General features: G+C 37.9%; 1 protein-coding gene across 2 annotated transcripts in view; it reads left to right on the forward strand.

Moving 5' to 3' along the window:
* YIPF6 (Yip1 domain family member 6) overlaps positions 1-13,579 on the forward strand; it is a 33,492-nt gene extending 19,913 nt beyond the window's left edge. The window contains exons 4-7 of one of the 2 annotated variants that reach the window (XM_020876588.2): positions 1,667-1,709; positions 3,914-4,039; positions 4,676-4,833; positions 6,779-13,579. In XM_020876588.2, the coding sequence (XP_020732247.1) occupies positions 1,667-1,709; positions 3,914-4,039; positions 4,676-4,833; positions 6,779-6,897 (446 nt within the window). In that variant the 3' untranslated portion in view covers positions 6,898-13,579. The remainder of the gene's footprint in view (positions 1-1,666; positions 1,710-3,913; positions 4,040-4,675; positions 4,834-6,778) is intronic. The other variant, XM_070461918.1, reaches the window with a different exon arrangement.
* The last annotated feature ends 3,944 nt before the right edge of the window (positions 13,580-17,523 follow it).

Here is a 17,523-nt window from a genome sequence, read left to right on the forward strand (position 1 = left end):
AGGATGTAGAGAAATTGGAACCCTTGTGCATTGTTGGTGGGGATGTAAAATGGTGCAGCCACTGAAAAACAGCATGGTGGTTCCTTGGAAAAATGTGTAGAGAATTACCACATGATTCACCTCTGGGTATATACCCAAAAGAATAGAAAGCAGGGACTCAAAGAGATATTTGTATACCCATGTTCATAGCAGCAGATGAAAACAACTCAAACGTCCATCAGTGGATGGATGAGTAAATGAAGTATGTTATATACACCATGGTATATACCATATATGAATGGAATATTACTTATCCTTTAAAAAGAGTGAAATTCTGATACATGCTACAACATTGATGAACCTTGGAAGACTTTATGCTAAGTAAAATAAGCCAGACACAAAAGAATATGTATTATTCTGCTTAGGTTAGGTACCTAAAATAGTGAGATTTATAGAAATGGTTGTCAGGGACTGAGGGGGTATTGGGAAGTTATTGTTTAACAGGTTGGAGTTTCAGTTTGGGAGATGAAAATTTTATTGTTTACCTAGTAAACATAGTCTATTAGAGTGTTAGGATTGTGATTTTTTTTTTTTTTTTTTACATCTTTTACAAACATTCCACAGTGGTGTCAAAATTACTCTTTCAGGTAAAGTTATGTACAAGTGAAGTTAAAGTTAGAAGTAGTATGTACCCTTATTCATATTATTTGAGGAAGATAATTGTGCTTTAAGCTTTATGTTACTGAACTATTGGTGTATTACTCATCCAACAGCTATTGGTTGAGAACCACCATGCTTAGATCTGATATCGGCAGAGCCTTTATAGTTTTCAAAAAGTTTTCATGTTATTTGTTAACATTTAACCCTTTGAAATTACCAATGTTGGGCTGTTTTCTCACTTTATGAGAACAGCAGTTCTGTACTAGTTCAGTGTAGTAATTATGAAAGGGAAGCTGTGTTGTAGAGTAGAAAGGACTTTGTAGTAGGAATCAGAAGATTCTGGTTTTGTTTCTAGGTTCTGGTCCTACCCCCACACTTAAGTGTTTATATTAACTTGGGCACATCACTTCTTCTCCACTTCATTTTTCATATTTTTGAGGTGAGCCTGATTATACTTGCCTTGTCTAACGTACTCTCAGATTGGTGAAGTGACTTGGCTTTAGTCTTTTTCCCAACTGTGCAGGGTGGGGCATTTAAGTTTTCTGACTCCTTGCCTATTGGTCTTTAATGATAGCTTGCTGGAATGTGGCTTAGTATGTGGTGTGTGTGTTAGTCACTCAGTCGTGTCTGACTCTTTGCAACCCCATGGACTGTAGCTCACCAGGCTCCTCTGTCCATGGGATTATCCAGGCAAGAATACTGGAGTGAATTGCCATTCTCTTCTCCAGAGGATCTTCCTGACCCAGGGATTGAACCCTGGTCTCCTGCATTGCAGGCAGATTCTTTACCATAGTAGCTGGGGAGAGGGGTGCTTTGTGTTGTATGAAATGAGCAAAGTTTAAAGGATATATGAAGAAGGGCATTCAGAATAGGGGAGCAGAGAAGGCCAATAGAGGGATAGGAGAGGTGGAAGCTTTGGGCAGACAGAGAAAGCCTTAATGTCTGAATGCCAAGAATGGCAGAATAAAAGACAGAAAATGCTATATGCCTGTGTCTTAACAATTTTCTGTCTTTTCTTTTCTTGTAGGGGATTTATGGGGCCCTTTGATCCTTTGTGTGACGCTTGCATTGTAAGTACTTATATTTCCTTTCTTTGTCATTTGAGATAGGCTAAGCTTTTTTCATGGAGTTTCAAAACTGAAGGGGATTTTGACTGAGTTTTTCATTTTGGACTTTGACAAATTATACTCCTTATGCATTTAAATCTAAAAAGTCAAGTAGCTTTCTAGATCAATTCAAAAAGTGATGAAATTAAAGATATGAAAATTATGCCCACCCTCATTTATCAGTGAGTTCTTACCCTGTTTTAGTCATTTCTATTCAATATTTATTCACACTCATTTACCTCCCCATCATTAAGCTAAGTGAATTAAGTATCTTAAAGGTTTAAGTACTAAACAATTAAAGTAGTATTTATTTGCAAACATAATTCTTTTAAAATTTTACTAAAACTATAAGTGAGATTAAACTAGAAGTGGTTGAGTTCAAAGCAAGATCATGTTTCACAAAGTGTTATATTTTTCATACTCATTGTATGTAAAGGGGAAGAGGACAGAAAAAGGAAAGCAAAAGATCTGCTGGAGAGGGTAATAAAACCACTGGTAGAGTGGAAAAAATACTACACTAGGATCCATTTCTGGGTTCTAATACTAACTTTGCTATCAGCAGAGTAACTTTGGACCTCTGAAAAAAACTTTTAAATACCTTCTCTTATACCCTTAACAAGAAGTGAATATTATTTTCCTCTTTTGACAGACAAGCTCAGGTTCAAAGAGATTGAGGACTGAACTAAACGCCACATAATCAATCAGTGGTAGAGCTGAAATTCCACTTCAGGTTTCCTTGACTGCCCATTCTCTACCTCTGTGATTATTACACATCTCTTCCTACCTAACCTCTCTGGGTTTCCTTTTCCATATCTATAAAAGTAGATGGTTGAGGGTCCTTTCCAGGTCTAACCTATTGTGATTGTAGATTCAAATTTCTTATTGGCTTCTCTAACTCTTTTTAAATGTAAAGTCAAGTGCCTGGTAATTTAGGTAAAAACATGGAGTGCTCTATCTTGTGCTTTTAATAACCATATCAAGGGACATAATCCAGTGCCTTGATGTAAGTGTTTATATTAAAAGCTCTGAGCATATACTTTTTCAGTTTTGAAAGATTAGAGATTATGGAATTTAATCCTGCTTATTTGCAGAGAAAATCGGAGTCCCTAGACATCAAGTGATTTGCTCTAGTTTACATATCTGGTGACAGAATTAGGATCAATATCTGTGTCTCCTGCCTTCCAGGCCAGTTAATCCTCTTTCTATCATACCATGCTGAAGTAATAGGAGTTCCAGAGAACAAGTGATCAGGGCTAGCATTCTTCTCATCAAATTGTCAGGACTCGGAATGGAGTATGCAGAACCACAGAATACAAAAGCCTGTGCTGGCAAATAGCATAGCAGCGCAAGACTTACGGTGTGATTTGTCTATACTTTGTAATAAGAAGAGGTTGTTAAAAAAGAAGTTTTGAGGTGATGTTATTTATTCTGTTACTGAAAATAATGACACAGAGTACAAGTGTAAGTCCAAAATTCAAAACAGTTTATTTATGTTTTAAATTCTTAAGATTTAAGTGACTGTTAAATTACTCAGTTTCAAAGAAAGCCTTTTAGTGGTAATCTGTATGTTTTGATTTTTAAAAGATCAACAACTAAATAGATAGGCTGTTTGCATTTTTAAATGCCAGAACTAGAACCTTAACCCAAGAATTACAAAATCAAATGTGTATATGCATGCATTGCAAATTGGTGACCAAAAGCCCTTGTGAAGGAATCTGCTGCTGTGTCAACTGCACCTGATTGTTGCCATGTAGAAATGCAGGCCCGGTGATAGAAACTCTTCTGATTTTTTAAGAAAATCCATAAATACATATTTTTATGTGAAATCTCCCAATTTTAAAATAACATCAACTTGAATTTAAGACCTTTTAAAAGTATTATATGGACCAGCAATCTCGTGTCCGTAAATCACACTTAGGCCTTCAGTTTATATCCTCTGCTTAACCAAAAAAGGTCTTCAGTAATCCATTTAAACATTCCCACAGCATCAAAGGGGGCATCCCTTATAGCCTTGCTATATACTTGTGGCATTTTCCTTTTGTACAACCTATAAGAGATCGTCAGGCAAGATATAGAGCAGCACCCTGATTCAAAGTTTGAGAACCCATACCTTAACTGTGTTGCTCTAAATAAGGTTAGGCAATTCTCATGCCATTTCCTTGTCACAGAATGCTTCAAAGAGGCTCTGTAGATAGCGAAAAAGATGGAGGGCCCCAGTTTGCAGAAGTGTTTGTCATTGTCTGGTTTGGTGCAGTTACCATCACCCTCAACTCAAAACTTCTTGGAGGAAACATGTGAGTATTATTAAAATGCATTCTTTTTCCATTTCCAGGTTGCATATCTTAGATTTTTTAAGGAAGTCTGGCTTGTTATGTATTTTTCAAAAAGAAAAATCACAATAAATGAGAGCAAAAAGAAAGTTCTCTTAAAGACACTGAACAGAAATAACCTAGTTGAATTAAATTATGTTAAATTATCTGGGATCCTTTGATAAGCTTCAGATATTCTCTCTCCAGCCCCTGAAATTATGTGCAGAACATTTTGTGTTAGAAGATTACATTTGTCTTTGGGAACAGTGCCCCATAGCTTTCAACAAATGCTCAAATAGGTCTATAAACCAGAAAAGATTAAGAAACAAAATCTTAGCAGTTTACTGGGAGAAAGAGGTCTCTAGGAATTAGAGTAGATCATCTAGATCCTAAATGGCTGACTGTTAAGGCGTTAAAGTGGAGAGGAGGAGAGTATGGGGAAAGAAAAACTAAGGCATATGTTTAATACAGAGGCCTATCATAAAATGAACATTAGGGTATAGGTAATATCTATCTGGAGGAAAGTAATGATCCATGATACATAGAAATCTGTATAATAAATTGCATCATGATATAGATCAACTATATTTATGATCTTTATGGATATATGTTGTTTTCTAGATCTTTTTTTCAGAGCCTTTGTGTGCTGGGATACTGTATACTTCCCCTGACAATGGCAATGCTGGTTTGCCGGCTGGTACTTTTGGCTGAGCCAGGACCAGTAAACTTCATGGTCCGGCTTTTTGTGGTGATCATCATGTTTGCCTGGTCTATAGTAGGTAAGAATGTACTTAATGTCTGTGGTAGCAGAGCAGACTGAAAATATGGGTTAGAGATGAAGACCAGGTGAGGAGAAGTGTAACTTATAAGTCACATTAATGATATGATTCTTGCTAATGTCATCCATAGAACCATCTGCTCTCAGTAGGGATAACGTCCATTTTATCTGAGTTGGCTATCTGGACTTCTGAGATGTGGAGTCACATCTTTCTCGTTTCTTCAATCTTTAAATAATGGATAGGGTTGGGAAAGGACATTACACTAGAACTAACTTAGTCCTGGCATATAGGAGGCATAGGTGACTTGAGAAATAACTTGAGCCTTTTCCAGACAAATTAATCATGATAATAGTTAGCATTTACTGATTACTTATTATAGGCCAGGAACTGTCATAAGTACTTGATTTATGTCATCTCATTTAACCCTCACAACAACTGTAATAAATAAAAACTGTGTTATTATTGGTCCCATATTTATAGATGAGAAACAGACAGAGAGAGGTTAAGCAACTTGCCCTAGGACACATAACTAGAGAATAGGGGAGTCAAGTGTCAAACCCAAGTAGATCACATACCTTTTTAGAACTGTACTATAGCACCACCCAGTATAGGTTGTTATATATCATTACATAGTACGTTTCTGCTTCAGTAGAAAATTATGCTAAAGATTAAGGAGAGCCTGTAGCAGTGGCGATGAATGCTATTTATTCATTATTTGTACATCCCTAAAATTCTCTTGAAATCCCACCTTAAACTGTAAGTGTTCACTAGCTTCTTTTTAATGGGATAGATAGGCTGCCCAATATTTTTGTGTGCAGTAACATCTCTTTGTTTTAGAAAATGGTTAAAAGCCAAGAAGTGATCCAAACTAAGGTTTGAGAATGCCAGAACTGCTGTCCCAAAGACTATTAAGTTTGAGCACTTCAACTGCCTATGGAAAAACCCCTCATTTCCTCACTTAGAGTCTGATAATTTACTGTACATGTAGTTCTAAATAGCTTAGTTGTCCAGTGTCCAGGCCCACCGAGGTTCAGCAAGTAGAATCTTAGAAGAGAGAGAGGTACTTGTAATTCAGCTAATGTGTATTAAGCACAAACTATGTGTCAGGCATTGTGCTAGGCATGGTGTCTATCCTCTGAGTTCACAATTTAGGCATGTAAACACTTAAGGGCCATGAAGTGTTCCAGGTGGGCAATGGAAGTCTGTGCCAGGTATAGTGGGGACACAGAAGAGGTAAGTGGGCGGTTCTGCCTGGGGTGGTAGGATGCCAGATGGTTGTTCAGGAAAGATTTCCTTGAAGGATCATTATTGAATAAAAAGGTGAGTAGGTATTTCCTGAGTGGTCAAGAGGGTTGGCATCTAAAAGAGCTGATAGGGACCTCCCTAGTGGTCCAGTGGTTAAGACTCCATGCTCCATATGCAGGGAGCTTGGGGTTTGATCCCTGGTCAAAGAACAAAATTCCACATCCCACAACTTAGAGCCTGCATGGCGTAACTAAAGAGCCCACATGCTACAGTGAAGATCCCACATGTGGCAGTGAAGATCCAGTGTGCTGCAGTTAAGACCTGGCACAGCCAGAGAAATAGATAAATAATAGAAGAGTTGATAATAAGAACAGTTACTCAAAAAATACAACAGTGTGAGACCATTTGGCATAGGAGCTTTGTAAGCCTTTTTAGCATAGTTCAGTAGCTTCTCAGAAAAGTGTAAGAAACCCCTTTTTAGAAAGGTTTCTATCTAAAATGGTTGGAAAGAAGCTTTCCATGCTTGAACCAAGCAGCTCTCAGCTGCTGCCAAATGCAGTTTTAAGGTCACAAATATAACTGAACTTGTAGTATATAAGTCTGTGTCCCAGACTATACCAAGCACATTCAAGTTTAGTAAATGTTAATAGTTGTGACACTTGTATTGTATTAAATATTCCTTTTGTTTTGTTTTGTTTAGCTTCTACAGCTTTTCTTGCTGATAGCCAGCCTCCAAACCGCAAAGCCCTTGCCGTTTATCCTGTTTTCTTGTTTTATTTTGTCATCAGTTGGATGATTCTCACCTTCACTCCTCAGTAAATGGAAATTAAAAACCAGGGAATTCAAAACTCATCTCAAAGATGCAGTTCACCATGAAGCTTTGCCTCTGGTCTTCTTTTGTCTGTTTTGGAGTTACTTGGTAACTGGGTGTGTGAGGTGATTAAAAGGGAGCCATAAAGCACCGTCACCATTTATGTAAGGAACTGTTTGAAAAGCTGTCCTTTCCCTCTTAATGTTACTTCTTTAAAATATGTGTGCATAGTACACACAATATAATGCTTCCTAAGGCATGATGGGATCACTGTGGTTCATTTGGGTGACAGCCAATGACTTGGAAAGCAACATGGATTCATTCTGCAAGTTGAATAGAGTTGGTAACTATATTTTCAGTTTTGAGAATACCAGTTCAGGTGCAGCTCTTAAACATATTGCCTTATGACTATTAGAATATTCCTCTCTTTTCATAAATAAGAAGGGATAGCCTGTCTATTTTATTTCTGTTAAGCTTAAAAAGACAATGACAGAGGTTGGGAAGGGGGTTCATAGATGTGGGAGGAGAAAATATGCACTAACCAAAATTCAGATTTTGATTAGAGACAATTCTGCACTTGTTGCCTAAAAAAAATCAAAGGACATCTAAAGCATAAGGTTTTTTAGTCTTTCTGTATAGTCACCTCTCTGCCATGTTTAATAGCAGCTCAGTGACACTTTAATTTTCTCAGTGACACTTTAATTTTAATCTTACTCCCAAGTTCTGCGTTTGCAAGCTAAGATATTAGCAGTGAACATGTAATTTTTCTTCGACTGAAGCTCTTAGTGGACCAATGCTTGAACTTACCCAAGTAGAAGACCTCAGAAATTTAGATTGGTAGGTCCCTGATGCATATTATCATGTGGGCACCTTCTATTCAGGGTAGAATGACATATAACTCGAAGGAATTTCTTGCTGTTCTGTGTAGTCTGGCCTCTTAACTAGAAAGTAAAGCTAAATCAGAAGGCTGCATTCAACCATGTGAACGTGGAGGGATTTAGTGTTCTGATGGCTGATTGACAGAACAGCTCCATGCTTAAAGCATTACATAGGATGAGTTGAGTTTACAGCTGCCACCTTTTCTACTAATGGGCTTAGCAGTTTTTTGATTAGGTGCGTTTTTCAGGTTGGGAAATAGTTTATTTTCTTGGTTTTAAACTTCTATTTGTAAAGCCAGTTAGATTTCTTTTAGACAGCTACTTTTTTGCACATGTGCACCTACTTGTATTCTCAGCTGTTTATGCACACAAGTCTGAAGGGAGCAGAGTGTCTGAGACAGGCTGATTCTGAGCTAATTGGGGCTCCTTTAAGTTAATATGAGCTGCTGACTTCTGTAAATTGCACAGTGAAGAACTCTTAATAGACAAAAATTAGGAGTCAGGCAGAAAACATTGTAAATATAGTTACTTACAAATATAGCAATTTCTTATTCCACGTTTTTCTTTATCATGAAATTTAAATATTTATTCATTTGTATTTGAAGATGACCTACACATTGATATGTAATTTTAAAAGTATATTTTCCCCATCCCTGGATTAACCAAGACCAAGTGAACAGTACTAGGACAAATGAGTCCTTGGAATGATATTCAATTACAGAGCATTGCAAAGTGGGTCTCTCTGTCCCAGTCTTGTCCAGATATTTTGGTTATGTATTTGTTTCAATTTCCCTTTACAATTTCAAAATGAATCCTGTTAGGACAGAGCCAATATTTCATTCTTGAACTGGTAAATATTTATATTTTGAAATATTTTGAAACTGGTTCTAAGTTTGAAATTGGTCCTAACATGTCATCCGTTTCCACTGTCTGAAATTTTCTAACGTCTCACAAAACACACTCTCTTCCAAAGTTGTTTTGTAATCTGTCCCAATGATTATAATGTAAAATGAAAGAAATAATCATGCTTCTTAAAAGGGAATTAAATCTTTACTGAATTTTACTCAGGCTAAATATTTGATCAGAAATTCCTAAGGCTACAACTTTGGTGGGAGTCTGTGTGTGGTTGGGGGTAGAGGGAGGGTATTACACATATTGGGTGTTAAGGTAACTTGTTCTGTTTTAATCTGTTGGTTTTGGGTGACTTAGGAATAGTTTTATTTGAAATTATCTTTCTGAAAATGAATGGTCAGTTTGAGGGCATAAATAAATATTAATATATGCAAAAAAGTGCATTGCTTTCTGGCACAGAAGATCTGAGTATCTGGAAGTCGTAACCCTCAAAACAACTTTCCCTGATTTGCTGCAGAGGCACATGGCTAATTATAGAAAGCAAGACCAGAAGGGAAAAGGACTCAAACAAAGGAAACTCTGTTCCAAGAATTGGAAGGTTTCATGTTTTAGATGAAATTCAAGCATGTGAGCATCATTGCCTAATGTGGTGCATTACTGCCATTGTGGTTTATCACTTGCTGCTCCTACTTCTGAGATTGACTGTTGTCATATTCTTCTAGCAATAGGAAAGTTGAAGACTGGATTTAATTGCTGTTCAGATTATAAAAAACTCAATTGATGCAAATATCTTTATGCAGTAGTGTTAAAATTCAGTCACTAATTGTCAGATCTTTTGCCTTTTGCCTCTTAAGTGACTTATTGCTTGAGTTGAGTTGTATCTTTTTGTTGTGTTGGGGAGTTTCTTTTGTGCAAGGTGAGGGGGATCACAGGGCATGGTAAACATTTTACTGTTTAGTTGTTTTTTTATAAAGTGTCCCCCAAAAAGTGATTAGAAGGCTAGTAAGCATATATTTGAAAGTTTAACTGTGTACACTGCATAATCTAAGCACTTACTGTGTTTGGACTTCTTGTTTATTCCTGGAGATGAAAATGAAAATCTCCCATCATTTCAGATTCTTGGGTAGCATCAAGTCATTGAAATTTACCTAAAACCTATCCTGATATGATCAGACATCCATTGCATGCGGTTGTTTTATTCCAGATTAGAATACTGAAATTGTGATTCTTAAACTGTTCATTTCTCAATTTGGATAGAAATAAATGTGTGAATGTTAATCCATATATCATATATGTAAAATAGAAATACTTTTCTGGATTCTGTGGGCTTTTATTAAAAATAATTTCTAGGGATTTACTTAGGCCATAGGATGGCTAAATAATAATGTAACAATAATATTACTACTAATAATAGCTAACATTTATTGAGCACTTACTGTGTACCAGACACTTCTATTTTTTTAAGAATTTTTATAACATCTTTATTGGGATACACTTTACCACAAAATTCACCCTTTTAAAGTAATGTACAGTTCAGTGATTTTTCAGTATATTTACATAATAGTGCACCTATCACCATTATCTCATTTTAGAACATTCTATTATTCCACAAAGAAACCCCATATCCATTAGCAGTCACTCCCTTTTCCCCTTTTCCCCACCCCCTGGCAGCCATCAGTCTTCTTTCTGTGTCTGTTGATTTGGCCAGTGCATCTCCTCCAATCTTCAACATAAAGTGGTACAATCCTCATTTTGTTGTTGTTGTTCAGTCACCAAATAGTATTCGACTCTTCATGACCCCATGGACTGCAGCATGCCAGGCTTCCCTGTCCCTCACCGTCTCCTGGAGTTTGCCCAAGTTCATGTCCATTGAATTGGTGATGCCATCCAGCCATCTCATCCTCAGTCGCCCTCTTCTTCTGCCTTCAATCTTTCCCAGCATCAGGGTCTTTTCCAAAATCCTCATTTTACTGGTAGAAAATTGAGGCACAGAAAGATTAATTAAATCATCTGAGGTCACACAGTAAATTGATTTAAAATAGGAAAACACATTATCTGAGATCATAGTAGGACAATAGTTTTGAATTGCATTGTTATGCATATGAAATAAACCCTCCCCAGGGTATGTTCCCCATTATTAGCCATTACAACCTACAGCTGTAGGTGGTCAATAACCTGTTCTTTTTTTTTTCTGAGTACTAGAGCAGTACACTTAGCAGCATCTGAGAAAAACACAAGAGCAGTTGTACATTGGGAAGTTAGGTTTGCTGCCCTCACTCCTTGAGCCCCTCCCCTCCTTACACCACCAGACACACATTCCATCCCCCTTAAGGGATCTTAAGAATCTTAAGAATCAGGTCTTAATAATCAAGCAGCTTCTGCCTCTTTGTTTTATTTTTTCTAGAGGGATAGTTAACACATCAAAATTTAACTTGTCTATTCAGGTGTTTATAGTCAAGTGATGCCGCTGGTCACATATAGTACCAGCTATATTCCTAAGACCTCAGAGAGCAGTAGTATGAGAATAGAATGCTTTTCTACTTGGGTAAACTAGGTGGGAGGGAGAAATAACACAGTAAATAAAGGTTTTGCCTTAATGAATTTAGTGTTCCAGCCTCTTAGGAAGTGGCCACATGCTGCTCTTGTTCACTCTGTTCTCTTTCAGAGCATTTGTACTCTGCATCATCACTGCTGGTATTTCTTGGTCCTCTTCAATATGCTGTTTTAATCCTCATCTTTCCTATAAAGAACCTGTGAAAAGAAAAAATCTGTAAAATGATTTGTGAATATTAAATGTACAAATAAAAAACACTGGAAAAAGAATTTGCATTTGCCTTTCTTGTGCTGAAAGGCAGGGGGATATTTGCTGCATAGTATTTTCAGATATACTGTCATCAGAAAATATCGAATGCTGTGTAGGATTGCACAGCCAGCAAGTTAGAAAGGAAGTCACATTTACTGAGCAAAGAATATTTACCAGGTGCTGTTGTTTTGTTTTGTTTTGTTTTTAAATGTTTTTGCCACTCCGCAGGCATGTGGGACTTTAGTTCCCTGACTAGGGATGAAACCAATGTTCCCTGCATTAGAAGCATGGAGTCTTAACCACTGGACCACCAGGAAAGTTCCATAATAGTTATTTTATAATCACTATTGTTCCCAGTGAAGTTAAGGTTCTTACCTCATTGCAAAAGAATTAGGAGACAAGCAGAGAAGTTAAGAAAGTAAAGTGACTTTGAGCAAGAATACTCTCTCAGGAGAAGAGTGGGCAGACAGAGCTATTGCTGTGGATTTCTTTGGCAAGCCCGTTATGAGAGGTATACAAATGCAGGGATGGAAAAAAAATGAAGGGATGGAATAATTACTGGGGAAGGAGGGGTTTCGGGATAGTAGTCCCTGATTTTCATCCCAGCTTCATCTTTCAGAGGGCAGGAGGGATTTTTGTCCTTATTTAGCTTGTAATTGTCATGGTGTTGGTTCATGATGGGTCCTTATATATAAGGCCAATTTTATTGTAATGAGAGCCTAATGAGCAACAGGTCACATTTGAACATAGGAGATTCCCCACCTTCCTTTTCTTCTCCAACACTTATCACCCAAAAGGTATGGTTTCCTGTCAGTCTGCTTTACTTTGTCTGTCCATGGACCCCTGCTGTTTACAAGCTGCATGATCTTTTGCACCCTGGTTCCTGCCCCCATTTCTCTGCTCATATCTAGCTACCTGCCTGCTGCAACAGTATCTTTAATCACAGCAATCTTTTGAGGTTGATGGAATTATCGTTAATCTCACAGTTGAGGAAACTGGGACTCAAGGAGGTTAAAAAAGTTGCCCAAAGGGACATAATGGTGCAATCAGGATTGAAACTCATGTTTTATGACTCCATAGTCCCCTATATCAGTTTCTTGCCAAACTAAAATCATGCTTACCCACTTAAATGAAGCTAAACCAGATCAGTCATGCAGCTTAAAAGAGTGTGGTGAGAAACAGCTTTCAGCTTTGTGCTGTAGACTATCCCCCCTCAGTATACAGTCTGTGTGGAGAAACTATAGTCCTTACTCCACTGACACATAATAGTTGAAATACATGGTGATTCTTATTTTTGGTACCACATAAGATGTCATAGTCATCAGTAAGACTAGGAGAAAGTCTTTGAAATATTGAGAATATTTCATCCAAGAGGAGAGGAGGAAGAGCATTCCAGATGGCAGAGAATACTGATGAGCAAAGGTGAGCGGGAGCAGGCAAGCCTGTAAAGCCATCTGTGTGCACGTGTGAGTGTGGCACATTGTCCTGTACACAATCACAGTGCTTTGTGACAGTTTTCTAGCTGTCTTTATACATCTTCCTTCACTCTGTGAGGTAGGTAAAACTAAGCTTATTTTGTAGTTAAGGAAATAGGCTTGGGAAATGAAGTAGTACGCCTTGGGTTACAAAGCCAGCCAGTCTCTTAAGAACACAATTGGAAAGTTGTTAATACAGTGATTTTTCTAATAACTCACATAATGAAGTGAATTCAACTGAATTTGGGAAATGAAGTTAGTGGAATAAGGTGAGACCAAATTATTGAAAGTATTGAAAAGTAGGAAATCATAAGCTAGGTCTCATGGTAAGAAATCCGGCATCTCCAAATGTTCTGAAACGGTAATGTCTTGATGAGAGTGACTTTGAAGGAATAAGTGAGAACACGTGAAATTGGATTGGGAGAAAGAAGTGCCAGGAGCAAGAAAGATGCTCTTCTGTATGTTTGGGGAAATGCCATGTTTCTGAGAACAGTTGTAGAGGTGCCAAGTTTGGCTATCAAAATGGTTATATCCTAAAGACAACTGGAAATAGGAGTCTGGAGAGTTGTACAAATCACAGATACGTAGGTTTGAGCTGACAGATGTGATGCATGTTGAGAGAATGCGTTGTCTCATTCTTGGTGACAAGCATAGTTGATAGAGGGCAGGGCTGCAAAAAGAATGATGAGAAGGAAGGAAGAGTCTTTTCAGGCACAGAACATTAGACATGAAAGGAATTTAAGAGGTAACTGATTCAATTTGCTCATTTTGATTCAGTTTGCTCATTTTACCAATGAAAAGCTAAGTCCCAGAGAGGGAAAGTTACTTATCCAACGTTACTGAAAGGAATCAGAATATAACCTGGTTTTCTTTGCTTTTGGTCATCTGTTCTTTCTATAACATCAGAGAGTAGAATACCTAAATAGGACTGTAACCTGATACCAAAAAAGAAAGAAAAAAGGCAACCATCACTTTATTTGGTCAATGGATAGGTGCGTATTTAACATTGAAATAGCAAGGAGCACATGAGAGTTATAGGCTCCAAGGAAAAGAGTTTATTGAGGGAGTAACACCCCAAAGATGAAAGGGACTTTGATTCAGAATATAGTTGATAGGTTAAGCTTTAGAGCTTGTCATACAAACTTCTCAAAAAAACTTGTCTACACTCACATGTAACTAACACCTCAACTAACTGCAGTCTGGCTTTTATGCTCACTTTAGTGTTCTCATTCCTAATTGCCAAGTCCTTACATTACTATTCTGCATTGACACTATCACTCCTAATTTCTCCTGGAAATAATTTCCTCTTTTTGTCCATGATATCAAACTGCTGGTTCTCATAATCATCTATTTCTTACTAATGGGCTCCTCTTCCTTTCTGCCTCCTGCTCTTCTCAATCTACAAACTCCCTACGCAGTGAAATCTACTCTCATAATTTCAACTGCTACAGTAGGCTATTGCCTGTTCAATGTGTGTTTCCATCCTCTTTCTAGTTCTTTTGAAGAATTGCTCCCTTACTGGTACTGTGAGGTGTCATCTTTGGTGCTCATATCCTCCCTGCCACAGAAGTAGACATGAGACCTGCGTGCACATGCTAAGTCACTTCAATTGTGTCCAACTCTTTGTAACCCTGTGGACTATAGCCCTCCAGGCTCCTCTGTCCATGGGATTCTTCAGGCAAGAATACTGGAGTGGGTTACCATACCCTACAGGGGATCTTCCTGACCCACGATGGAACCTACATCTCTTATGTCTCCTTCATTGGCAAGCAGATTCTTTACCACCAGCACCACCTAGGAAGCCCCAATTAAGCCAATCATGTTATTTCCTTTTCTTCAACACAGTAATTAATGAAAGGATGAGTATCTGTCCAAGTTGGCCTAATCAGAGGCCTCCTTAGTCTTTTCTGCTAGAAATAGTAGGAAAGACTGTCTTCCTTTTGGATAGTGAGTTGTAAAGATACAGGCCTAGGGTGGTCAGTGGCCAACTTTTTCTCCACCTGGAGGAAGACAGCAAAAGAATATGAGTTATAGAAAGAGAATCTGACAACTGAGGAAGACTTCAGGAGGCTTGAGCCCTGAATCTAGCTGTGTCCAAACACAGCAAGCTCTACTCCTGGATGGATGAGCCAATAATTAGTTTGAAGAACTCTGATAAATTTGAAATCTTATCCAGAACTTTGACGTATGATATCTAACATGACATAGAAATAATTGCCTGCTGGATGGTCACTTGAAAGTCCCATATGGTCTCTAAGCTTGTCATATCTTAACTGGATTTGACTGGCCCCCCAAAAGCCTGCTCCTCCTCCTATGTTCCTTATTGTAGAGAACATCATTGCCATTATATCCAGTTACCCAAGTTAAAAATCTAAAAATTTGCCCTAAACTTCTTCCTACTTCCCTATATTTATTCTCAACAATATTGCTAGTTTTACTCACTGAACTCAGCTCAACTCCATCTCTTCCTCTCTATCCTCACTTACAGTTTGGTTTCAGTCCTCATTTTCTCTTGTTTGGACTATAACAAGGAACCTCTATGTAGATGACCTGCTCAAGTCTATTTGTCATACTGTTGTCAGAGTTACCTCCTTTATAGATTTGACCACAGCTCTCCTGCAAATAGATGGGGAAACAATGGAAACAGTGACAGGCTTTATTTTCTTGGGCTCCAAAATCACTGTGGATGGTGACTGCAGCCATGAATTTAAAAGATGCTTGCTCCTTGGAAGAAAAGCAATGACAAACCTAGACAGCTTATTAAAAAGCAGAGATGTTACTTTGTCTATAAAGGTCCATGTAGTCTAAGCTATGGTTTTCCCAGTAATCATGTACAGATGTGAGAGCAGGGCAATAAAAAAGGCTTTTTTTCCTCCAGAGTTCCAGATATGTTTCTAATAAATTAGTGAGTTAGTTAGTTCAGTCACTCAGTTGTTTCTGAATAGTCATGTTTAAAAACAACTGGACTATATGATGATCTTTTACTTTTATCTAGTTTGTTTCACATTTGTTATTTTGTATTCAGTGCTCCCATTTCATTTAGTTTATGTTCTCCAATTTCTCCATCTCTTTTTTTGATGTTCTTTTTCAAGCCTTTATCAAGTGTAGTAAAAAAGCTTTTGTATACATAGATATAAATATGTATAATATATATTTTAGAAAACTTATGAATTTTTGCCTAACTAAAAAATTATGACATTTGATTCCACTTGTTTGACTTAGTATGAATAGAATGCTAGATTTCTAATTGAAAAATAGATATGCAATAAACAACAAAGGTTTGCTGTATAGCATAGGGAACTGTAGTCAATACATTGCAATGACCTATGATGGAAAATAATTTCAAAAATAATATATGTATATTTATATAGTTGAATCACCTTGCTGTGCACCTGAAACATTGTAAGTCAACTATACTTCAATAAAATATATGTATTTTTTAAAAAGGCTGAGTGCCAAAGAATTGATGCCTTTGAACTGTGGTGCTAGAGAAGACTCTTGAGAGTCCCTTGGACAACAAGGAGATCAAACCAGTCAATCCTAAAGGAAATCAACCCTGAATATTCATTGGAAGGACTGGTGCTGAAGCTGAAGCCCCAATACTTTGGCAACCTGATGCTAAGAGCTGAGTCACTGGAAAAGACCCTGATGCTGGGAAAGATTGAAGGCAGGAGGAGAAGGGGAGGACAGGATGAGATGGTTGGATGGCATCACCGAGTCAATGGACATGGGTTTGAGCAAACTCCGGGAGATAGTGAAGAACAGGGAAGCCTGGCATGCTGCAGTTCATGGGGTTGCAGAGTCGGATAAGACTGAGCAACTGAACAACAACTCCTCAGTTTAAATCTCTCCACTGCCTCCCCATCTTCTCTAGGCTAAAGCTGAAAGTCTTTATAGCATGGATTACAAGGCCTTCTGTTATCTGACCCAGCTTTCCTCTCTAGCTTCAGTTCCTGGCCTTAAATTCTGTGCTCTTGCAACAATGATCTACTTGTTCCCAAATACCCACTGTGCTGTTTCTCACCTCTGTGCCATTGCTCATGCTGTCTCCTCTCCTCTCCATACCCGCCTTTTCCTTTAAAAATCAGCCAGGCCTTACTTCTTCAGGAAGTTAACTGCCCTCCTCCTGGGAAGTTTCTAACTCCTGCCCTATTCCACCTGGTTTAGGTATTGTCTTCTGTGCTACCATAATACCCTTCATTCCATCATCATGAGTGCTGATTAAAGTGAACAAGATAGCCTCTCCTTTCATGGAGGTAACATTTTCTTGCCTTGTGGTAAAGTTCATATCAGTCACTGCACTTTACACTGAATTAAGTTGAATTATACTCACCTGTTTGACTTTTCTGCTAGATCATGAGATATAAAAGGACAAAAATCATGGCTAATTTAACTTTTTATCCTTAGAACCTGGCCAGGAAACTGGTACATGATAGACACTCAATATTTGTTGGTTGATTTAGACTGAGGAGGGTCGTTTCATAAGACGGGTAGGAGGGAAACAGGAGTAGGGTTAGGTCTGATCCCAGGGGGCACAGGGAAAGAGAGACTGGAGAGAGAGATAAAGGGATAAATTTGACTACAATGTGGGAAGCATGTTAGTAGAGGCTATGGGAGCCCAGAGAT

This window comes from Odocoileus virginianus, chromosome X (assembly GCF_023699985.2).
Source record: "Odocoileus virginianus isolate 20LAN1187 ecotype Illinois chromosome X, Ovbor_1.2, whole genome shotgun sequence".
Classification (NCBI taxonomy): Eukaryota; Metazoa; Chordata; class Mammalia; order Artiodactyla; family Cervidae; genus Odocoileus; species Odocoileus virginianus.